General features: G+C 45.2%; 1 protein-coding gene across 3 annotated transcripts in view; it reads left to right on the forward strand.

Annotated features, from left to right (window-relative positions):
- The window catches only part of LOC146334061 (dipeptidyl peptidase 9-like), a 71528-nt gene that overhangs the window by 28424 nt on the left and 18088 nt on the right, over positions 1–25016 (forward strand). For all 3 annotated transcript variants that reach the window (XM_084825362.1, XM_084825363.1, XM_084825361.1), the window contains exons 8-13: positions 3802–3930; positions 5482–5543; positions 8196–8296; positions 9147–9324; positions 12074–12239; positions 23781–23860. In XM_084825362.1, the coding sequence (XP_084681488.1) occupies positions 3802–3930; positions 5482–5543; positions 8196–8296; positions 9147–9324; positions 12074–12239; positions 23781–23860 (716 nt within the window). The remainder of the gene's footprint in view (positions 1–3801; positions 3931–5481; positions 5544–8195; positions 8297–9146; positions 9325–12073; positions 12240–23780; positions 23861–25016) is intronic.

A 25016-nucleotide genomic window follows, 5' to 3' on the forward strand; every position in this document is an offset into this window, starting at 1 on the left:
GAAGGAATACAACGTAGGCACCAGGTGAACCTCTCTAGGGAGCTCATTCCGCAGCTGGCGTGCCACAGCAGAAAAGGCCCTCTTCCTGGTAGCCACCCACCCCACTTCCTTTGGCAGGGGCTCCTGGAGAAGGACTGCTGAGGATGATCTTAGGGTCCAGGCAGGCACATAGGGGAGGAGGCGATCCCTCAGATAACCTGGCCCCAAGCCGTTTAGGGCTTTGAATGTTAACACCAGCACTTTGAATCGAGCCCAGAAATGGGCTGGCAGCCAGTGCAGCTGGAAAGGTACTGGCATAATGTGATTTCGTTGGCCAGTCCCTGTTAACAGTCTTGCTGCCCTAGTTTGGACCAGCTGAAGTTTCCAGACCGTTTTCAAGGGCAGCCCCACATATAATGCATTGCAGCAATCCCAACGAGAGGTTACCAGAGCATGGATAACTGGAGCTGGGCTCTCTCTGTCCAGATAAGGGCGCAGTTGGCATACCAGCCAGAGCTGATAAAAGGTGCTCCGTGCCACTGAGTTCACCTGTGCCTCAAGTGACAGCTCTGGGTCCCAGAGCGCCCCAAACTACGAACCTGCTCCTTTAGGGGGAGCGCAACCCCCTCCAGAACAGGTCGAACATCGCCTAGCCGGGCAGACGAACCACCCACTAAGAGTACCTCCGTCTTGTCTGGATTGAGCTTCAGTTTATTGGCCCTCATCCGGCCCATTACCGTGCCCAGGCCCTGATTCAGAGCAGCCACTGCCTCACCGGGGTTTGATGAGAAAGAGGTGGTGCTGGGTGTCATCCGCATATTGATGGCACCTCAGCCCGCACCTCCGGATAGCCTCCGCCAGCGGTTTCATGTAGATGTTGAAGAGCATGGCGGATAAAACAGAGCCCTGTGGAGCCCCATGGCACAGAGCAGTAATCCCCCAGCACCACCTTCTGGAGTCAGCCATCCAAGTAGGAGCGGAGCCACTGCAGTGCCGTGCCTCCAACTCCCAACCCAGGCAACGTACCCAGAAGGACGCCATGGTCGATGGCATCGAAAGCCGCTGAGAGGTCCAGGAGAATCAGCAGGGTCGCACTCGCCCTGCCCCTCTCCCGGCAGAGGTCATCCCACAGGACGACCGGGGCAGTTTCCGTTCCAAAACCGGGCCCGAAGCCCGATTGAAATGGATCTAGGTAATCCGTTTCATTCAAGAGTGCCTGGCGCTGTCCTGCAACCACCCGCTCAAGCACCTTGCCCAGGAAGGGGAGGTTGGCCACCGGCCTGTACTTGTCAACGTCCTCTGGGTCCAGGTTTTAAAGAGGCCAGCACCACTCCCTCTCTCAAGGAGGAATTTGCAGCCTCCTGGACCCAGCCAGACATCCCCTCCTCGTTTGGTGTAATAAGCCATGAGGGGCAAGGGTCGGGCACACCAGTGGTCCACCGGACTTGGCCAAGCACCTTGTCCGCATCCTCGGGCCTCAATAACTGAAACTCATCCAATAGAACTGGACCAGGCGGTGCTCTGGACGCCTCTACCAATGGAACTGCACTAATCGTGGTGTCCAATCCATGGCGAATCCGAGCGACTTTATCGTCAAAGTGCCATGCAAACTCGTCACAGTGTGCAGCCAAGGGTTCCAGTGTCCCTCTCCCCGGCCCGGGATGTAACAGGCCGCGAACCACTCGGGAAAGCTCCGCTGGACGACACCGAGAAGATGCAATGCTGGTGGAAAAGAACCGCCTCTTTGCCACCCTCACCGCCACGGAGTAGGCTCGATAGTGAGCTCTAACCCGTGTTCGGTCAGACTCCGCACGAGTTTTCCTCCACCTGCGTTCCAGCCGTCTCCCCTCTTGCTTCATTGCCCTCAGCTCGGGTGTATACCAAAGAGCTGGCCGGGCTCTGCGCAGAGGGAGAGGGCGCTTGCATGTCAACCGCCCGAGTCATCTGAGCGTTCCACAGAGCGACCTGGGCTTCGACAGGAGCACCAGCCATACCAGCAGGAAACCCCCCCAGAGCCCTCTGGAATCCATCGGAATCCATCAGCCTCCGGGGGTGGACCGTTTAAATAGGTCCGCCACCCTTGCGGAGGGGGAAGGCTGCCGAGAGTCCAAACCTCAGTCGGAAGTGATCTGACCGTGACAAGGGGACAGACGTTAATTCCCCCGCTTTCAGATCACCGTCCTCCTGCCCAGTCGAGAAAACCAGATCAAGCGCGTGTCCTCTCACATGTGTTGGGCCGGTGACATGTTGGGACAGCCCCATGGTTGTCATGGCAGCCATGAAGTCCTGAGCCGCCCCGGATACAGCGGCCCCGGCGTGGAAGTTGAGGTCCCCCAGGACCATCATCCCAGGAGTCCTCAACAGCAAGCCCGAGACCATCTCTGTCAGCTCAGGCAGGGCGGCGCACCAGCAGAACCCCTAATCTGTCCCGGCTACCCAGCAGAAGGTACAGACACTCAGGATCTGCACTGAGTGAGCAGGAAGCCTGGAGAGGGAGATGGAATTCCTATAGACCACGGCAAAGCCCCCCCTCCCCGGCCCTCGAGTCGGTGCTGGTGCTGCACGGAGTACCCAGGAGGGCACAGCTGGGAGAGCGTGACCCCGCCCAGTTCCCCCGCCCAGGTCTCAGTAATACATACCCGGTCAGCCCCCTCATCCACAATCAAATCATGGATGAGGGAGATTTTATTTTGGGCCGACCTGGCATGCAGCAGCAGCACCACCAGACCCGTGGGCAAGCTGGTACGGCTGCCAGGAACCATCGGGTTGGGGGAAGAAGCAGAAGAAGGGACAGCTGTAAGGCGTCTAGCCCCTCTTCTCCTCAGCTGGCCTGTTACTCCCCCAGCGCCATACCTCCCCCTACCCGTGACCACAGTTATGGTGGCACCTCCCCGACCCCCTGAGTTGCTCAATGGTCCTCCCAGGCACATATTAAAAATATTAAAATATAAAATATACAACAGTATTAAAAAAAAAATATAAAAGATAGCAGCAGCTAAAAAGGAGCAGATAAGATCTGTGTTTGCCCCTTTCTTTCTGGTCTTTAACGCTGCTGCCCTCTTCTGCTAGTCACTGGTTGCTGGTACCTCTGGAGAGGTGGCGGGTGGATCTCAGTGCTCCTCAGTGCATCTCACAAGTGTGGCGCCAAGTGCACACTTAGCATCGCACACGCCCAGTGTGCACTTAGCGTGACGACACCTCTGGCAGCCCCCGCTCTGAAATGCCTGTGCAGGAGAGGAGTGGCTGGTCAACTGAGGGTAGTAGCAGACACTGGGGGAGGCCCCAGCACACAGGCTTGTGATGACAGGCCCCACCCCAAACTCACTCCAGCTTTTTACTGATGTAAGCTGCTTTGGGAGACTATAGTTGTCTGAAAAGTGGGATAAAATTCAGTAGATAAAGAATCAAAATGGAGTTTTAAATGGGCCTTCAAAACTCATCTTCTTTTGGCATTGCCTTTCCTAAGAGTCTTAGTGCTGCTAGTTTTGAAATTGCTGAGCTGTTTTAAACTGTCTTTGTGGAATGCTTCTGGCCTATTCGTTTCTTTAAGCTGCTGTTTTATATTATATTTAAAATTATATTTAAATTTTGTTGGTGTATGTTGCCTCATGAGGCAGCCTAGAAAATAAATAGTGCTGTCCAAGCAGTTAACAACGCAACCCTTTCCATGTTTACTCAGAAGCAAGGCCCCCACTTGGTTCAGCAGAACTCCATGGATCTCCACTCCCCAATAAGCGTGTCTAGGATTCGCAGCTGACGCAACCGCTTGTGGGAGCTGCTTCAACAGCAGCAGCCTTTCTCACCTTGCCTATTTTATTCCAGGTCCCGAGGCCTGGAAAACATTCCGGATCTTGTACGAGGAGGTGGACGAGTCAGAGGTGGAGGTCATTCATGTTCCGTCCCCTGCCCTGGAGGAGAGGAAGACGGACTCCTACCGGTATCCCAGAACAGGTGGGTGGGAAAGAGGTGGAGTGAGGACGAGGAGAGCTTTCCTTGGGTGGACCTCTGCTCTGATCCAGTAGGATTCTTATATCAGTGGTGAGGAATCTCAGGCCTGGGGCCAAATCCAGCCCTCCTGGGGGCTCCTCCGTGCATCTCAGATAACCACACCCTCTTTCCCCCAACCTCTGACCATTTGGTGTTTTCCCAGCTTTTCTGCAGTTTTTTCCCCTTGTTGTAAATGGTTGAAACACCTCTCCTAAGGGTTGAATGAATGAATAACATTTATTACATTAATCCTTAGACCATAGAAGCAGAAAACCAAGTAACAAAACTTCCAGTAACTAACATAAGAATACAGTAATCGCTAATCAAAATTAGACGTTAAAATATTAAAATTAAAACGTATTCTTAAAACAGCAAGCTTTACATATAAAATATGTGACATTATAGACTTATATGACAGCCAGTGTGGTGCAGTGGCTAGAGGGTTGGACCAGGAGTTGGGAGATCCGGGCCCTAGTCCCCACTCAGCCACGGAAGCTCCCTGGGTGACTTTGGGCCAGTCACTGACTCTCAGCCCAACCCACCTCACAGGGTTGTTGTGAGGATAAAATGGAGAGGAGGAGGATCATGTACGCTGCCTTGGGTTCCTTGCAAGAGGAAAAAAGGTGGGATATAAATGTAATAAATAAAGAATACATTTCTCATTTTCAAATCTCCTGGGCAATTCACAGCAATGAAACCTACATACTTTCTCCTACATTTAGCAGCCTTTACTGCAAAAGTCTTCATGACTGGCAGTAAGAGCTTTAAGCTAAAACACGCTGGTATTCTGGGGATTTTGGCCCCCACCCCTTTTGTCCTTGGCCACACCCACCGCTGCCCCAATCGCTTCTCCAAAATTGAATTCAGCCCTCGAACTGAAAGAGGTTTCCCACTCCATCTTACATCCTTATGGGTCGAGGGTCCATTTAACAGCTTCATATGTTCATGCAGGACCATGTAGATAAGGGTGCATGGCTCTCTCTCTCTGCCTAAATAAGAACTACAAGAAAATGCCATATAACCATATGGGTCTGCCTTACATCACGTCAGACCATCAGTCAGTCTAGCTCAGTTCTATGACTGGCAACAGCTCTGCAGCATCTCTGGCAGCGAAGGATCTTTCTGATCATCCGCTATATGATCCTTTTACATGGAAATGCCCAGGATTGAATCCGGAATCTTGTGCATGAACCGCTGGGGCTCTGCTACTGAGCTATCGAAATTCCCCTATTAATAATAGCACAATAGTAGAACCCCAGTGGGTGCTCCAAGGTCCTTGCATAAATAAAATATGGCCCCTTGGTCCTGGTGCTTGACAACAGCTGGTTTGCCCATTTAGCAAACGCTCGTCAAGTGCAGATACATTGAGCAATAAATGTGCATGCGATCAACTAGGCCATAGTGTGAACCCAAACACTCTTTTTTTTTTTCTTTTCTTTTCTGACGGGAAATGTGGGTGGGAGTGTTAAAAGTTCAGAGCACCAATGTTTAACCTTCCTTTATATTCTGTTTCAGGCAGCAAGAACCCCAAGATCTCGTTAAAGCTGGCTGAATTTCAGACTGACAGCCATGGGAAGGTAAGCGTACCTTGCCCATTTTAATTGGCAGGTTGGATGTGTGTTTTTTTTAAATTTTATTTTAGTAATTTATATCCTCCTGTTTTTCACAAAATGCATTCAAAGCAGCTCACATGATAAAAAAAAGTACATCCATCTCACCGTCTGGAAAGACCTCTCCTCTGCAATGCACTTTCAATGTTCATGTGCTTTCGATGTTTATTAAACTTGATGATTGCTTTCGATGTTTATTAAAAACTTACGTGATTGCCTGGCTTTTCCCAACACTGATTTTAATTGATTTTAAGGGTACAATCTAATGCATGTTTAGATTGGGGGAGGGGGGAAGTCCTACAACTCGTAGCAGCATGGCTGGATGGGTCATGCTGGAAATTATATTTATTTATTTATTTATTACATTTATATCCCGCCTTTTTTCCTCCTTAAGGAACCCAAGGCGGCTTACACAACGATCCTCCTCCTCCATATTATCCTCACAACAACAACCCTGTGAGGTGGGTTGGGCTGAGAGTCTGTGACTGGCCCAAAGTCACCCAGTGGGCTTCCATGGCCGAGTGGGGACTAGAACCCGGATCTCCCGACTCCTAGTCCAACACTCTCACCACTACACCACACTGGCTCCCTTATAGACCTTTTTTCTGTCTAAGCATGCATAAGGATTGTGGCCCAAGTTGTTTTAAGCCTTGTCTTTTGGAGCCTAGTAATTTGTAGTATTGTTCTGGCTTTAGAGTGTGTTGAGTTATAATGTATTATGAAATACTTCGGGATTTTTAAAATGGAAAGTGAAATATAAATAGTTTAAATAAAAAATAAAGAAAACTAGCTCAATTTGATGCACCAGCAGTGCCTTTTATCTGGTGAGGTCCAACCTGCCCACAAGCACACTTGCCTTAAGAACATGCAGTTTAGACTACTGTAGCACAATGCTGTAGGTGTGGCTGCCGCTGAAAAATCCTTTGAGGCTTCAAGATGTATCCACGAGATTTTGGACTGGAGCTTGCCACAGAGGGCGCAGGATGCCAGATCTAGGTCAACTGCATTGATTCCCCATTTGCTTCACAGTCCAGTTTAGAGCACTGGCACTGGCCTTTACACCAGGGGTTTTGAACCTGTTTCAGCCTGAGGGCCAAATGCAGTGTTGAAGAAGCTCTTGCGGAGTGGATTCTAGTGGTGTCCGGGGCTAAAAATACAAAATGCGCCAGCATATTTTAGCTCAAAGCTCTCATTGCTTTAGGCATTTAAACCTTTTAGGGGGTTTTTTGGTGGGGGGAAGTATGCAAAAGCCAGGAAAACCCAAAAGATCAGCAGTTGGGGGGGAGGTGGGGCCATGGAAAGGGGGCGTGGCTATCTGGCCTGTCGACCATATTTGGCCTGCAGGCCTGAAGTTCAACACTCCTGCTTTACAGCCATAAGCGGCTTGGGAGCTTGATACTTTAAGGATGGCCTTTTCCCCTGCTATTGCACAGTGTGTTTGGAGGAAGAAGGTCAGTCTTTCAATCTGTTGTATGTTTCTGCTGGTGTGGTTTTTATCCTTGCTGCTGCTGCGTTACTCTGCTTGGCAAAATCTTCATGGAATCTTTCCCTGCCACCTGTTGTCCCCCAGGTAGTTTGTTGCATCACATGCGTGTGAGTTTTTTTTCCTCATGAAAATTTTACTTTATTTCAAAATAAAGTTAACAGAATAAAGGGAACAAAAAGAACGTACATAATAATGAATCAAAATCACTGAAGAAACAAAGGGATTCACTAATTAGAAATCTTGGTGTATAACTGATATGCTTATGGAACATCTACAGTAAAACACCCTAAGTAGGAGCACAATACCTAACAAAAGTAAAAATACATGTTCTACAATGTATAAAAGGAATGTATGCGAGCGTATGTCATTTTGTGTGTTTGTGCGTATTAATCAGAAAAAAATACCGGCAACTGTACTTTGTTGGAACTCTATCAAAAGTTTGAAGTGCCTCAACATAGGAAACGAATGGAAACCGTGGTGCCATAATATCATTCTTCAAGTTAGGATTCCTTGCTCGCTGCCCTTGCTGAGTAAGTTTATACATACTCATAGTCTCCCAAATTGTATCAACAATTTGATACAGGCAGGGGGGGGGGGACCGTTTCTTTAGTTGGTTGCTTCGGAGACTTCCAGTTACACGCTGTACACGGCTTTGCAGCCATATACAATTGCTTAAGAAGGTCTTTATTTAGGAATCCAGGATCACTGGATTCAAAAAGATGAAGCAGCATTGCTTCAGGAGTTACCAGTGGTCTAACGTGATGAAACTCCCAACAATAATCAGGAACCGTATTCCAAAACTCCCACACTGTAGAACATTCCTACCAAAGCTGAAAGTATGCACCAATGTGACCACTCCCCTTCCAGCAAGAGGAAGACCCATGAAACCCTGACACAAGGCAGCCCTGTGCTTTCCTCTTGGAAATGGGGAGCAGAAAAGCTTGTGGATAAAAGTGACCACAATACCTGCATCCAGCCAACTTCATTGAAAGCAGTGTGATTTCAGCCCCATTAAAGTGTGTTTTTTGTTACTTTCTGTGAGCTGCTTTTGGGTGCTTTTTCAGCAGGAAAGCAGGATATACATCTTTTTGAATAAACAAATAGTCTTAATAGATTATTTTCCCTCTCTGTAGATAGTGTACACCCAGGACAAGGAACTGGTGCATCCCTTTACTACGATGTTCCCAAGGGTGGAGTACATTGCACGGGCTGGCTGGACCCGGGATGGTAAATAGTAAGTAGATTTTGTCACGATGTGGGGAACATAGGAAGGTGCCTTATCCTGAGTCAGACCCTTGGCCCATCAAGCCCAGTATTGTCGGCACTGATGCTCAGCAATGGCTCTCCAGGGTTTCAGGCAGGAGTTTTTTTCCCCAGCCCTACTGGGAGATACCGGGCATCGAACCTGGGACCATCTACACGCAAAGCAAGAACTCTGCCGTTGAGCTATAGCCCTTCCCCTAAAAATATAGTAAGTTCCCAGTTCACATGATTCTGACTAAAGATCTAATTTAAATCAGAACCTAGGAAGCTTTCTTATACCAAGGCAGACAGCCGGTCAACCTAGCTCAGTTTTCTAGATGCCAACTGGCAACAGCTCTCTCCCAGGGTCTCAGGTGGGTTGGGGGGATGTCTTTCACAGTCCTACCTGGAGATGCCGGAGATTGAACTGGGCATCAGCTGTGTGCAAAGCTAATGAGCTACAGGCCCCTCTGTGTCTGTCTGACACCCTGTCTGAGTGAAATTCTTGGAGGAACAGGCTGTTGTTGGCTACTAGTCACGAGGGTTATATGCAGCCTCATTCTCAGAGGTAGTCCACCTGTAGATGCCAGCAGCTGTGAGGAGCAGCAACAGAACAGCCGCCGTGCTCTGCTTTTGGGCTTCTTAGAGGCATCTGGCTGGCTCCTTCTGGGGAACAGGACTAGATGGACGCACCTTGGTCTGATCCAGCTGGGCTCTTCTATTCACTGAGTCAGCTCCAGCGATGCTTCTGGAGTCTAAAGAATTGTCACTCCATCCTGATTGCCCAGTCTTGACTTTTGTGTTCTCTCTCTCCTCCCCACACCCTGTCCCACTTTGCACAGCGCTTGGGCCATGTTCCTAGACAGACCTCAGCAGCAACTCCAGCTCATCCTTTTCCCTCCTGCACTCTTTATCCCAGTGCCGGAAAGTGAGGAGCAGCGCCAGGAGTTTGCCAAAGCTGTGCCTGAAAATGTCCACCCGTTCATTATCTACGAAGAAGTCACTGACGTGTGGATCAATGTAAGGGAACGGGGCAGTGCTTGAATTGGGGGTGGGGGTGGTGGCAGCGGCAAAGGGTCCCAAGCTCCGCTAACTTTTCTGAACCCCCTGAGCTGATTTTTGTTTTTGGAAGGCTACAGAGGTGGAGGCACGATGCCCCCAGCACCCACATGTCTATTCAAGCCCCCCCCCCCCCCCCCGGATCTCTCCACTGTAGCCCAGTGGTAGAGCCCTGTCAGAAATAGATCGTCCTTCCCTTTCGCAATCAACACCACAAGGAGACAAAGCTTCAGGCTAATATAATTTATTTTGCTAGAGCCTCTTTACAAATGCAGATTCCAGGAAACTCTCAGACTACCACAGGGCCTTAACTACTAATCTGTGATCCCTAATCAGAGGAGACGAGCCAAGCCAGAGGATAGTGAAATTGCCAGCAGTTTGCTGTGAACCTCATGGCCAAACTTGCTTCGCAGTGATGTCCCTCCCTTAGGGTGGCTCCCTCCTACATTGGCTTCCAAGAGTGGCTATCCTGGCAGAGTGTCTGAGCCCCACCCCTACCTTTCCTGTTTTGCTTTGCAACGTGCCCTAGCATCTCTCAAGTCATGCCCCTCTTCCTTCTCCTCCTGGGGAACTTGAGAACTTAAGGTGGAGGGAGGGGGCAGAGAGTCAGCCTGGGCCATCTGTCGGTCAAGGCCTTTGGAGGAATCTCTCCCAGCATCTTGGCTAACTAGGGAGGATCCCTCTCCCGGCCTCTGATCTAGCTGCTCCAACTCTGATTCAGAATCGGAGCTGTCAGACATCTCAAGGCACTTGGACTCATCCCTCACAAGCCCCTGCTTTGCACGCAGAAGGTCCCAGGTTCAATCTCTACTTATCTAGGGATGGACGAAAGTCCCTTACCTGTTCCCGAAGCTTGCTTCGCGGTGGGGGGGAGGCGCTCCGTCCCTCCCCCCGAAATTCTGGCCGGGGGGGAGGCGCCCCGTCCCTCCCCACCGAAATTCTGGCCGGGGGGGAGGCGCCCCGTCCCTCCCCACCGAAATTCTGGCCGGGGGGGAGGCGCCCCGTCCCTCCGGCCGCAAAACCTCATCTCCTGCCGGGACGCAAATGGCGGCGGCCGTAGCCACCGCCGTTTGCGTCCCTGCAGTCAGCCATGATAGGCTACGTAAATGTTTATGTAGCCTATCACGGCTGACTTTAAAAAGGGGGGGGGGCATACGCAAATGGCGGCACCCATGGGCGCCGCCATTTGCGTTCCTTATTTTGGCACGTGTAGTCTACGTAAACATTTACGTAGACTACGGCGAAAACAAGGGAAATGCTATTTGGGTTCCCCTTATTTTTGCCGTAGTCTATGTAAATGTTTACGTAGACTACATGTGCCAAAATAAGGAACGCAAATGGCGGCGCCTATGGGTGCCGCCATTTGCGTATGCCCCCCCCCTTTTTTAAAGTCAGCCGTGATAGGCTATGTAAATCTTTACATAGCCTATCACGGTGTTTTTTAAAAATCTAGCCGTGATAGGCTACGTAAATCTTTACGTAGCCTATCACATTTGTTTGTTTGTTTTACTTGGAAATGGCGGTGGCGGCAGCTGGTCGAAAGACCGGCCGCCGCCGCCAGGGACATTCAAGCAAAGTAAGTCCCGTCCCGGGGGAGGCGGGGGGGGGAGACCGTTTCTCCACCAATTTGGGGGGGCCAAATGCGCTGGCATTCAGCCTCCCTGAGATTTGTGGAGAAATTCTTTGACATCCCTACTTATGGCCATCTTCCTTTTAGAGCTCTACAAGTGATGGCTAGAAACTTGGGGTCAATACAGGAATAAAGTGCAGATGCTTGGAAACGGCTTTGTCCATTTCAGCTAGGGACTTTGGGTATATGACGGATGCCGTGACGTGGCTCTTGAGGTAGCTATCGCCATGTGGCAGTGATGCTGGGCCCTCTTGCCGTGTGCTTTGATTTATTATTTTCTTAATTTCTTATTAACATTTATATACTGCCTCATCTCCTAAAAAAAGCCATTGAGGTGGTGTATGATGATTTTAAAACAATAAAACCTTAAAACAATAAAAACAAGAACATTAAAGAGAATAAAAACATTCAAAGTACACATTTTTAAAGGCGAAATTGAAAAGATGCATCTTCGCACCCTTTCCAAAAGCCAAGGAAGTGGGGGCCAGTTATAATTCTTGAGGGAGCATGTTCCATAGTTTGGGAACGGCACAGGAGAAAACCCTTTCACATGTGCTTGAAAAACAGGTCTCTGCGGGTCATGGTGCCCTCAAGAGTGCATCTCCTGCAGATCTTAATAACTGGACAGGTTCATAATGAGACAGGTGGGTCCCTTAGGTAGCCAGGTCCTAAGCCGTTTGGGCTTTAAAGGTTCAGCACCTTGAATTGTGGTGGGAAAGCAATTGGCAACCAGTGCAGGTCTTTCAGGACAGGTGTAATATGGTTCTGATACCATACACTGGTTAGCAGCCTAGCTGTTGCATTTTGCACCAATTGAAGCTTCCAGACACTCTTCAGGAGCAGCCCCGTGTAGACTGCGTTATGGTAGTCTAAATGTGCTACAATGCGATGTTAGGCACTTCCTCTCCTTACTGCTACCCTGAAAGTAGCCTACTATTACTGGTAGGAAGAGTTGAGACGGGCAGCAGGAAGTTTGCCCAAGACTGAGCTGAGGAGTTGAGTTGGCAGTGCGCTTCCCAACCCCCACCCCAGCCCCATAGCTCCATGCTCTAACGTTTACCTTTCCTCTTTCCTGGTTAGGTCCATGACATCTTCTACCCTTTCAGCCTGACAGAGGCGGAAGAGGAGGAGCTCTGTTTTATCCAAGCCAATGAATGCAAGACAGGCTTTTGCCACCTGTACAGGGTCACAGCCATCCTGAAGCGGAACAGCTACAACTGGACCCAGCCGTATGTCCCCAGCAAAGGTGAGATCCCAAAGCATCCTGCTCCTCCTTGACAGCTACAGCTGGCCGTGTGAGCTTTCTGGTAAATTTCAGATTGGGAAATTTCCCTGTTGCTCTGTGTTGCGAATGTTTCCCCAATAGCCAAACATAGTTGAAGTGATATATTTGATTATATATTTGAGTAGGGGGAACTAAGTGAGGTGCACTTATCGTGCAATCCTATTCATGTTTACTCACAAGTAAGTCTCATTGGCCGTGTTCGGATGATCAGCAGGGGAAACAATGCAGTGTGGGTTGTTTCCCCCATGTGTGCTGGCTGCGCAACTGGCATTTCTCTAAATACCCATGCCGCGGGTTGCCATGTCATCTGAAATTGGCATGTGGTATGGCAGAGGTGGGTTCTCACCCACTCCACAACCCCTACTCCAAGCCATGGGTTGTACAGTGAGTAAGAAGCCATGACACAGCAACCTGTGATGCAGCACAAGTAATTAGGGGAATGGCAGTTACGCAACCAGCACGTGCGGGGGCAGGGAAAATATCCCGTACTGCATTGTTTCCCCCACTGATCGCCTTAACCCAGTCATCGAGTAAGGCTTCAAGCACATGAGCACACTTAAATTAATTAAAATTAATTAAGGCACAATCCTATGAATATTTAGACAGAAAAAAATCCTACAACTCCCCACATTCCCCAGCTAGACATGCTAGCTAGGGAATGCTAAGAATTGTAAGGCTGTTTTCTGTCTAAACGTGCATAGGATTGAGCCTTGAGTGTGAGAGTGAGTGAGTGAGTGTGTGTGTTTAAAACACCTCTAGGTGCACACCCCAAGGTTTCCCTTAGTATGCATGCCAAGTTTCAGTTGACTAGGTTTCGGAGCTATGGTGGTGACGGATGGACAGACACATCCTCTTTTATTGTTATAGATGGATAGATACGAGATTTCATAAATATCGATATATAGAGGATGGAGGGAATTTGGGAAGAGAATTTGCAAATGACACAGCAGGCTGTGGGGGTCATGCGCCATTTCCCCCTGTCTTTGTTTTTTGATATAATAATTTTATTTTTATAAAGAAAGAACAACAACATAAACACACAATACACATACACTAAAATATCTCTTAAGATTGTAAGATATTTACCTTTGGCTCCCCTTACACAACAAATGCTTATTATTCTCTACTTCTTACCTTAGTTGTATATCATACATTGAGTTCACAGACATTATCTCCTTTCTCCTCATTTTAACAACAACAGAAAAAAGAGAATCAACCATCTCAAAGTTCAAAATCCACATACATAGATATCGTTTTTCTCTCTTTCTTGTGCAAATTCTATAAAAGGTTTCCAATCTAACATAAATTTAGTTGTTGACACTTCTTGAAATATAATAGTAAGTTTTGCCATCTCTGCCAGCTCCATCATTGTCATGATCCACTTGCTTACAGTTGGTATGGTTTCATTCTTCCACTTTTGTGCATACAGTAACCTTGCAGCCGTAGTCATGTAGAGAAAGAGGGTTCCCCCCTTCTCTTTTACGTGTTTATCTGTTAGTCCCAATAAAAAAGTTTCTGGCTTTAATTCTATAGTAGTCTTTAATATTCTTTGAGCTAAAGACTGTATTCGTTTCCGAAATGTTTTAGGTTTTTTACAAGTCCACCATAAATGATAAAACGTTCCCTCTTGGTCTTCACATTTCCAACATTTTCCAAAAACACCCTTATACATTTTAGACAGTTTAAATGGTGACATATACCATCTATACATCTTATAAAAATTCTCTTTAAGACTTGTACATAAAGTACATTTTAGATCTTTTCATAGAATCATAGAATAGTAGGGCTGGAAGGGGCCTACAAGGCCATCGAGTCCAACCCCCTGCTCAATGCAGGAATCCAAGTCAGAGCAGCCCTGACAAATGGCTGTCCAGCCTCGTCTTGAAGGCCTCCAGTGTGGGAGAGCCCACCACCTCCCTAGGCAATGGGTTCCATTGTCGTATTGCTCTAACAGGAAGTTTTTCCTGATGTTCAGCCGGAATCTGGCTTCCTGTAACTTGAGCCCATGATTCCGTGTCCTGCACTCTGGATGATCAAGAAGAGATCCTGCCCTTCCTCTCTGGGACAACCTTTCAAGTCCTTGAAGAGCACCATCCTATCTCCCCTCAGTCTTCTCTTCTCAAGGCTAAACATGCCCAGTTCTTTCAGTCTCTCCTCATAGGGCTTTGTTTCCAGTCCTCTGATCATCTTTGTTGCCCTCCTCTGAACCCTCTCCAGCTTGTCTGCATCCTGCTTAAAGTGTGGTGCCCAGAACTGGACACAGTACTCCAAATGAGGCCTAACCAGTGCTGAGTAGAGGGGAAGTAGTACTTCCCGGGATTTGGAAGCGATGCTTCTATGAATGCAGCCCAAAAGAGCATTTGCCTTTTTTGCAGCCATATCACATTGTTGGCTCATATTCAGCTTGTGATGGACAACAATTCCAAGATCTTTCTCGCTTGTCGTGTGGTTGAGCCACGTATCCCCCATCTTGTAAGTGTGCATTTGGTTTCTTTTTGCTAGGTGCAGAACTTGGCATTGATCCCTGTTCAATGTAATTCCGTTGTTTTCTGCCCAGCGCTCCAGTCTATCAAGATCACTTTGAATTTTGTTTCTGTCTTCCAAAGTATGAGCTATCCCGCCCAATGTTGTGTCATCTGCAAATTTGATCAGCATTCCCTGCACCTCCTCCTCCAAGTCATTAATAAACATGTTGAAGAGCACTGGGCCCAGGACTGAGCCCTGCGGTACCCCGCTCGTTCCCTCTCCCCAGTTTGAGAAGGTCCCATTGATAAGCACTCTTGGAGTCCGATTCTGTAGCCAGCTGTGGATCCACCAGATCGTTGCTTCATCTAGCCCACTTTGAGCTAGTTTGCTCATCAGGATATCATGGGGCACTTTGTCGAAAGCTTTGCTGAAGTCGAGGTATATGATGTCTACAGCATTCCCACGGTCCACAAGGGAGGTTACTTGATCAAAACATGAGATCAGATTAGTCTGGCAGGACTTGTTTTTGACAAATCCATGTTGGCTTCAAGTAATCACAGCATTGTTGTCAAGGTGCTTCCAGATGGATTGCTTTATCATCTGCTCCAGAATTTTCCCAGGGATTGATGTCAGACTGACTGGTCTGTAGTTCCCAGGTCCCTCCTTTTTACCCTTTTTGAAGATAGGGACAACATTAGCCCTCCTCCAGTCATCTGGCACTTCCCCCGTCCTCCATGATTTCTCAAAGAGAATAGACAGCGGTTCTGAGAGTTCTTCTGCCAGTTCCTTTATTACTCGAGGGTGCAGTTCATCTGGCCCTGGAGATTTGAACTCATTCAAAGTAATTAGGTGTTCCTTGACCATATGCCTATCGTTCTCGAGTTGCAATCCTGCCCCTTCAGCCTGCACTTCACCTTTGCCAGGGGGCTCATAGACCCTCTTTTGGGAGAAGACTGAGCCAAAGTAGGAATTGAGCACCTCTGCCTTTTCTTTGTCATCTGTTATCGTTTTGCCATCCTTATTTAATAGCTTAACCACCATTTCTTTCCTCTGCCTTTTACTATGCACGTAGCTGAAGAAAGCCTTTTTGTTGTTTTTAGCCTCCCTCTCTAACCTCCGCTCGTTCTCAGCTTTAGCCTTCCTGACACCATCCCTGCAATTCTGTGCGACCTGCCTGTACTCTTCCTTTGTTACTTGGCCTTCCTTCCACTTCCTATATGTGTCCTTTGTTGTTTTCAGGTCATCCCTAAGCTTTTTGTGAAGCCACATTGGCATCTTCTGTTGTCTTCCACCTTTTCTTCTTGTTGGAATTGTTTGTGATTGTGCCTTGAGAATTTCCTTTTTCAAAATCTCCCACCCATCTTGGACTCCTTTTCTCGTTAGCGTCGCTTGCCATGGGACCTTCCTGATCATTGTTCTGAGTTTATTAAAATCAGCTTTCCTAAAATCCAGGGTACGCGTTTGACTATACTCGGCTTTTGCTTCCCTTAGAACCAAGAACTGAAGTGCAACATGGTCGCTTTCCCCCAGAGTTCCTGTAACTGCTACTTTCTCCACTAAGTCATCTCTGTTGGTTAGGATCAAGTCAAGGATAGCCGATCCTCTAGTTCTTTCCTCTACTTTCTGTAGGAGGAAGTTATCCGCCACACAAGTCAGGAATTTCCTGGAGGGGCCATGTTTTGCAGAATTGGTCTCCCAACAAATATTGGGGAAATTGAAGTCCCCCATTACTCCTACATCATGCTTCCTTAAAACATTGGCTATTTGCTTTTCAAAAGTTTCATCCTCGTCTTCTCCTTGGTTGGGTGGCCGGTAGTAGACTCCGACCACCAGGTTCCTTCTTTGCTCCATTTATTTTGACCCAGATGCTCTCGATGGGGATACCAAGCTCCTCCTCCTGTATTTCTGTGCAGAGATAATGTGTTTTTCACATACAGTGCAACCCCACCTCCCTTTCTGTTCCTCCTGTTCTTTTTGAACAAGTTATATCCTTCAATCACTGTATTCCAGTCATGAGAGTCATCCCACCAAGTCTCAGTTACACCTATCAAGTCATAATTTCCCTCCTGTATTAAGAGTTCAAGTTTGTTCTGTTTGTTTCCCATACTCTGGGCATTAGTATATAGACACCAAAGACCATGTGCTTCATAGTCTGGCTTTCTTCCTACATGTGTCTGAAGACTATTATTGGACGCTATCAGAGCTGTTCTCTCCGTTGCAGTGCATGCGCCTACGTCCATTGTTACCCCCAACATTACATCTGCCTTCCCTGTAGGATTCAGTTTAAAGCCCTCCTGATGCAATTCTTCATACTGTGGCCAAACACATTCTTCCCATCCTTTGTGAGGTGCAACCTGTCCCTTGCCAACAGCCCATCTTCCAGGAAGTGTAGCCCGTGGTCCCAGAATCCAAATCTCTCTCGTCGGCACCACCTTCGTAGCCAGTCATTCACCCGGAGTATTTTTCGTTCCCTTTCTATCCCTCTTCTGACTACTGGAAGGATGGATGAAAAAACTATCTGGGCCCCAAAGTTCTGGAGTTTCCTTCGCAAAGCTTCACAGTCTGACGTGATTTCTTCATAGCTCCGCTTGGCGGTATCATTTGTTCCCACATGGCTGAGAAGAAAGGGATACCTGTCAGTGGGCTTTATGAGTGCAGGCAACCTTTCAGTCATGTCTCTAATTCATCCTCCTGGGAGACAACATACCTGGCGAGTCCACGGGTCTTCGCGACATACTTGGGTCTCGATCCCACGCAGCAAGGAGTCTCCCACTACTACCACTCTTCTCTTCTTGTTGCTGTAGGCCTGGGTTTCATTGCCTCTGTTTGACTGACCTTCAGCTTCTTGCTCACTCTCATGTAGGTTCCCCTGTGATTCTTCCTCTGCAGGCTGTCCTCCAGTCTCCTCCGCAAGTACCTGGAATCAGTTCCACAGCTCCACTGCTTCCACTGGTGCAGAGTGGCGTCTAGTTCTTCTTCTCCTAACTGTCACCCTTTTCCAAGGAGTATCCTCTACTCCATTTTTCTTCACCTCAGCATTTCCCACTGTCTCATCTTGCTGTTGCTCTTCAAGCTTCTGGTCTTCCCTTTGCTGCTGTAGTTCCTCCATTCTGTCCAAGAACTCTTCGTGTTCTCTTATTCCCCGGAGGGTCGACAGTTGCCGCTCCAGTCCTCTTACTTTCTCTTCCAGCAGCGTGATCAACTTGCACTTGTTGCAGGTGTAGGCCATGTTGTTGTCAGGCAAGAAAACAAACATTGCACACACCTTGCAGGTCACCACCACTGGAGAGTCTTGTCCTTCCATAGCCCCTTTTCCCTTTTTGTGTCTAGCTTTGTGATTGTTCTAGACTAGCCTGTGCCTGCTCCTCTACTCAGTAGAGGTTAAAAACAGAGTCCCACTTGTGTGAAAGTGTGTGTTACAAGAAAAATAAATGGAAAAAGTTAGTTAAAAAAAAAAAATGAAAAAAAATGTTAGGGGCCTCCCCCTTGACCTCCCCTGCCGATCTCCCCTGGCCAACCCCTGTTTGCTCCCCCTGTCCACTCGCTCTGGTCGCTCGCTCTCTGGGAGCTTGCTTGCTTCTGTAGTCCCTGGACCAGCTGGAGCAGCTTGCTCTGCTCTGCTCAGCTGGGAGGCGGGAAACAGGAAACAGTTTTCCCCACATACTTTCCCACTCTACCATTGATATATTATGATCAACATTTTGTGCCCATTTTATTATACAATCTTTTACTTGTTCATCCTCTGTCTCATACCTTAACAGTAATGTATACAGTTTAGCAATAACATGTTCATCATTTGTACACAGTGCTGTTTCAAACTCAGATTCTGTTTGTTCAAATCCACCATTTTCTCATCTATTTTAAACGGTTCTTTAATTTGCAAATATGAAAACCACTGGCAGACATGACCTTCTTCCAATACGTTTTCCCTTGATTTTAACTTATATTCCCCTTGTGACAATTCCAGTAATTCATTATATCTTATCCATTTATGTGTGCTATCAAATTCTCTTCTATGCATTGCTTCTTGTGAAGATATCCATCGTGATGTTTTTTGATAAAACCTTAATTTATATTTATTCCAAATTCTTAATACAGCCCATTTTATATAATGTTTATTAAAATCTACATTCACTTTTGTTTTATCATACCACAAATAACCATGCCACCCATATCGCAATTCATGTCCTTCTAGTTCTAAAAGTCTTCTGTTTTTCAACATCACCCATTCCTTCATCCACATCAAGCAGCAGGCAGAAAAATAGGTTATAAAATGTGGTAATCCCAAGCCACCTCTTTTCTTTGTATCTTTCCTTTGCATCTTGTAAAATTTTTATTTTAACTCTTGGTTTTTTTGCTTGCCATATAAACTTCGTTATATCTCTCTGCCACTGCTTAAAAGGTAAATCCGATGTAATATTGGGTATCATTTGAAACAAAAATAACATTATAGGTAATACATTCATTTTAATCATTGCAATTCTTCCCAAAAGTGATAGCTGTAATTTTTCCCTTTTTAATAGGTCTTTTTTAATTTCATCCCACACTTTAACATAGTTATTTTGAAAAAGCATACAATTCATATTTGTCAAAAAGACTCCCAAATATTTTACTTTTCAATTTGGAAACCAGTCTTATCCATCAACTTTTTTTTCTTGAACATTCATATTTTGTTAAGATTTTTGTTTTCTATTAACTTTGAACCCTGCCACTGCTCCAAATTCTTTTAATTTTTTCATTAAAGTTTCAATTCCCTTTAAAAAGTTCTTTCAGCATAAACACCAAGTCATCTGCAAAGGCCCTCAGCTTATATTTCTCCTTTTTAATCTTTATTCCTGTAATTCGATCATCTTGTCCTTTCAGTAGTTCAGTAGTTTCAGTAGTTCAGTAGAATTCAGTAGTTCTAGAACCAATATAAACAGTAGCGGTGACAATGGGCAACCTTGTCTTGTTCCTCTTTGTATCTCACAAGGTTGAGTCAAGTCCACATTTATAATTATTTGAGACTTTTGATCAGTATGTACCGATTTCACCCATTCTATAAAGTTTTCTCCAAAGTCCAATTCTTCTAAAGTCTTAATTAAAAATTTCCAATTGAGATTATCAAATGCTTTCTCTGCATCTAAAACGATCAGAGCTGCTTGTTTTTCTGGGTGTTTTTCCAAATATTCCACCACATTCAAGACCATTCTTACATTATCTCTCACTTGTCTCCTTGGTAGGAAACCACTTTGGTCCTCACATACAAACTCCTGCAATATTTTCTTGAGCCTTTCTGCCAAAATTGTTGCAAATATCTTATAATCATTGTTTAATAATGAGATTGGTCTGTAGTTTTTTTGTCGAGGTTAAATCCTGTCCTTCTTTAGGTATTAATGTTATATATGCTGTTTTCCATATTTCTGGTATCTCCCCTTTTCTAAAATACTGTTCATCATATTTTTCAACAGTTGTAAAATTTCTTCTTCACGCTTCTTATAATATAATAATAATCCTGATAGTCTATCTGGTCCCGGAGTTTTTCCCAGCTTATTTTTTTTTATTGCTTCCACCATTTCATTTGCTGTTATTGGGCCATTCATAATTTGTTTTTGTTCCTTAGTAATTTTTGGTAAATTTTGTTTATGAATATATTTATCCATTAATTCTGGGGAGATATCCTGTCCTTTATACAAATTCGAATAATATTGATGAAAGACTTTCTGAATTGCCACATTATAGGTTAATTCTAATCCACTTTCCCATATTTTCACAATTGTTTTCTTTCTCCTTTCTAAGTTTATAGGCCAACCATCTTCCTGGTTTATTGGCAAATTCAAAATGTCTTTGTTTTACAAAGTTTAATTTTTTTTGCATATCCTGAACTGTTAACATCGACAATTGTTGTTGGAGTAATTTAATCTATCGGAGGACACTTGCCTTTCCCAATTTTTTCTTTAGGAATTCTTCTTTCTCCTTTATCTGTTTTAGAATATTTTGTACCTTCTCTTTTCTTTTTCAGTTGCGTGTTTTGTTGTATAAAATAACCTCTCATATAGGCCTTACTTGCATCCCATACTGTTCAGATTTGTTCCCTTGTCCAGATTCAATTCAAAAAATTCTCTCAATTTCTTTTTAGTGTCGTCCACAATACTTTTATTTTGAAATATCATTTCATTCAATCTCCATCTAAAAGTAGTGCTTCTTTTCACCTATGACATAGATATAGGGTTATGGTCCGAACTTGAAAAAGATTTATGTCTTTCTGAAAAATACGTTTATTCTGTTGAGTTTCCATTTTTATCTCTCCACACATTACTAAAGCCAAATTGTCCATCAATTCAAAAAAACTTTTAGGTAATTTCCCTTGATTACTCTTTATTTTTTTCTCCAATATTCTATCAATTTGAGGTGCACTCACCCCATTCCAATCTCCCATTAAAAACCAACTGTCAAAAGTTAGATCCATGAGTTTGGATAAGAGATCCTCATAAAATTCCGCTTTGTGGTCATTAGGTGCATAAACCCCTAAAATCAACGTTGATACACCATTCAGTGTAATTTTAACTCGCACGAAACAACCTTTTTCATCTGACAATACCAATTCCAGCCCCAAATGTGGCTTAATATATAGAACTACTCCATTTTTCTTTTTTCGGCTTGCAGTTATAAACTCTTCACCTAATTTTTTATTAATTAAATATTTGGTATCTTCTTTCTTAATATGAGTTTCTTGTAAGCATATTATATCTTGTTTCAATTTTTGTAAATAATAAAATATTTTCATTTTCTTTTGAGGAGCATTCGCCCCATTAGTGTTCCAAGTTAAAATTTTGTAATCCATTTTTTAAGAAATATAAGATTAAGGTACATTCTTAATTTCCACCTGCTGCACCTTGAGTGCTATCTTCTTCTTGTACATCAGTTTGTAGGTCTGTTAAATCTTTTCCATAAGTCTGAAGGAACTCTATTGCTTTGTGAACTGAGTTCAACTTATATCTCTGTAAGAGAAGACCATACCTTCTGGGAATTCCCATCTAAACATGATCTTTTTCTGTTACAGGATTGTTGTTAAAAATGCATAATCTCTCCTTTTCCTCAAAAATCTTCTAGGAATTTATTTCATGACGATAATCTCTTTGCCCACCATCTTCAGTTTAGTTTTATAGTGCTTCTGGAGAATTGACTCCCTTGTAGTTTTCTTTACAAAATGGGCAATAACATCTCTGGGTAGACTTTTTGTTTTTGCATATGTCGAATTCAGTCTATAAGCTCGATCTATTTCCATTTCCATGATTTTCTCTTCTTTACTCAAAAAGGCTGCTGTAGTCTTTACCAATTCCGTTCTGAGGTCAGGTTCTGCGCTGGCATAACTTTCCGTGACCCTTCTAAAACGGTAACGAACGTTCCTTGTCTTTGAGTTCAAACCAAGCTAAGGCATCCTGCTCATGTTCTAACTCTGTAGTTACAGTTTCTGCATTATTTTCCAGTACTTCCACTCTGTTTGTCATTATTTTAAACTCTTCTGTTCTTTGATTTAATGCTTCATCTAATTTCTTAAATTCTTGTCTCAATTCTTCCTTCGTATCTTTAATCTCCTTCACTTCCAATACTTGCCTCTCCATCCTTTGTTCTATACGTTGTTCAAGAGTGCCCATCCTTTGTTCTATGCGTAGTTCAAAAGCCTCCATCTTTTTGCTTATAGCATCTATAATATTCTGTGTTTGTTCATCCAAGGCCATCTTTTGTATATTTTGCATCTGCTCAGGTACCTCTTCCTTGCTTATAGATGTTGTTTTCACCGATAATTTCGTAGCTCCCGTTGGAGTCTCTTTTAAAGAGCCTTTTCTGGATTTAGTATTTCTACTTAATTGTTCTGTAGGCATCTCCCAGGTATTCACTCTGCTACAAGTTGTTCTGATATCCTTTGCTGGTTTATCCAAATTCATAGCACTCATTCAATTATCTTCTTCATTACTTCCTTTATAAATTAATTTATCTGGATATCCAGTAAATTATTGATCCTCCAATGCCAAAAAAAGATCTCTGTTAGTATCAAAAGGAGAAAAAGAGATAAAAAGAAACAGAACATGAAAAGAAGAAAGATTTTTCATAAGCTGCTGATTTTTTAGCATCCAACAGGTGTCAGCAGTACTCCTTCTTTAGTAAATTTCAAGCAGTCACCCACAAGTTGATATTATTCCAGCCTATTCCAGGCTTTCCGCCAAAGATTTATTTATTTTGACTTCGTCACTTTCTGAAGGTTATGCAGAAGAAAATAGCAACTGGAGAAAAACATAGCTTTCAGCCATATAAATTCAAACATTAAAACCTTCAAACAATGATTTAAAGAAATAGAAAGTTAAATAGGCTGTAATATTTATTCAAAAATGTAAATGATCTTAGTACTCTTTTCTTTTTTTCCCGTTGAAAGGACCTCTTGAGCTAAATTTGCTTTGTAAAAGTCTGCAACTCCTTGATTTTAATTCAGGTTAGATTTATACAACTGCCATGCTTCCACTTTTTGCTGTGCAAGTGGCGCTTGCTGGTAGCTTAAGTTTCCAAATACTATCTAAGATTGGAGCTCGTCTGTCCTTGTAGTCTCTTAGTTAATTAAGAGTTTCAAAACAGCGTTTCAGTAGATGATTAACTCCGGCGACTGACCTTAGTTTTAAGCCCCTTTGCATCCTCCGCAAAGTTAGGCGTTCTTCTAAGATTTCATCCGGATGGCACTGCAGGCTTCCCCTTTATTTTCCAGGGGGAAAAAAAGGTTTCTCAACCTTTTCACAACTGTTTGAAAAAAGCAACCTGTGGAGCCCTGCAAGTCACTGCCAGGATGACATGGCTCCTTACTGGAAGTCCTCTCCTGTCTTTGTTTTAAGAGTACGAAAGATAAAATATATCATAGCCGGTCACAGTGAGCACCAGAGGAATCAGAAAATATGACCTGAGCCTGACCTGTCTGCTTCCACAGGTTTTCCACATTTTTATTCTGTTGTTGTTCATGACCTTTGGACTCTAATCTGTGTTGCTCTCTTTCCCCCCCTCTCTTCTCAGGGGACTTCAAATGCCCTCTCAAAGAGGAACTCACCCTAACTAGCGGAGAATGGGAGGTTCTAGCCCGACATGGATACAAGGTACAAGGGCCCTTCCCTGAAAACTCTTGCCCGTGCCCTGGTCATCTCTTGTCTTGACTACTGCACTCCTGTTCTCTGTGGGACTTCCCTTGCATCACCTTTGTCTACTCCCCTCCATCTGGCTCTCTGCTGCCAAAATTACTTGCCTCCCTTGCTGTCCCGACCGTGTCACTCCACTCCTTAAAACACTTCACTGGCTTCCTGTCCCCTCCTTCAGAGCTCCCCATGGCCTTGCCCCTCCTTAACTCTCTGCACCTGCATACCTCCTGATGTATCCCTTCCTGTGACCTTTGCGTGCCAGGCTGCAGTACCCTCAGCTGTCCAAAGGTCTCCTGCTCTCTGAAACAACTCTGCCCATTTTCCCTCACTGTCCCTTATGCCTGGAACTACCTCTTGGAGTGACCACCTCCCACACTGTAAGTCCCTTCTCAGAACTCACCTTTTCCAGGCAGGCTTTGCATCAGCCCCCTAGTTCAGGGGTGTTGAGCTTCTTTCGGCCCAAGGTCCAAAGTTCTTGGGGGCCGCATTGCACTGGCGGGCAGAACTGAAGGCAAAAAGGGGCAGGGCCAAAAATATCAAATACCATAAAATATCAGCATCTTGTAATTTAAAAAGTTCTTACTGCCAGTAACTAAGCCTTAGGAGAGGCATTTCAATTTTATAGAATGGGGGGAATGCTGCACAGAAGCCCGGAAATGAAGAAATTATTGGTGGTTTGGGGAAAGGGGGTGTGTAACTCCGGAGGGCTGGATTTGTCTCACAGACATGAGGTTCAACACCCCTGCCTTAGTCCTTGTACCTTACTGTAACTAAGCCAAAGCACATGTCATTAAAATAATCACATTCTTCCCATGCTTCCATCTCTCCCCCCTCCCTTTGTCTGTTCTTTCCTTGTGTCTATTTTAAATTATACCCTTGGGGCTGGGACCTGTCCTACCTGTCTTTATAGACTGCTGTGTACACAGGTGGCACTATTTAAATAAATAATGAGCCCATTTGACATGACACAGCCGGGGGGGGGGGGGTGCACACGTGCACGCACTCTGTGGCACCGAATTAAAATCCTGCAACCGGTTTAGTTTTATTTCTGTCAACCATCAGCAGGGCTTTGTGCTAAAAATAAACGCTGCCCAAACTGGAGCCGGGCGAGGCTTTC

This window comes from Heloderma suspectum, chromosome W (assembly GCF_057233095.1).
Source record: "Heloderma suspectum isolate Gila_16-S chromosome W, 16-S_ref, whole genome shotgun sequence".
Taxonomy (NCBI): domain Eukaryota; kingdom Metazoa; phylum Chordata; class Lepidosauria; order Squamata; family Helodermatidae; genus Heloderma; species Heloderma suspectum.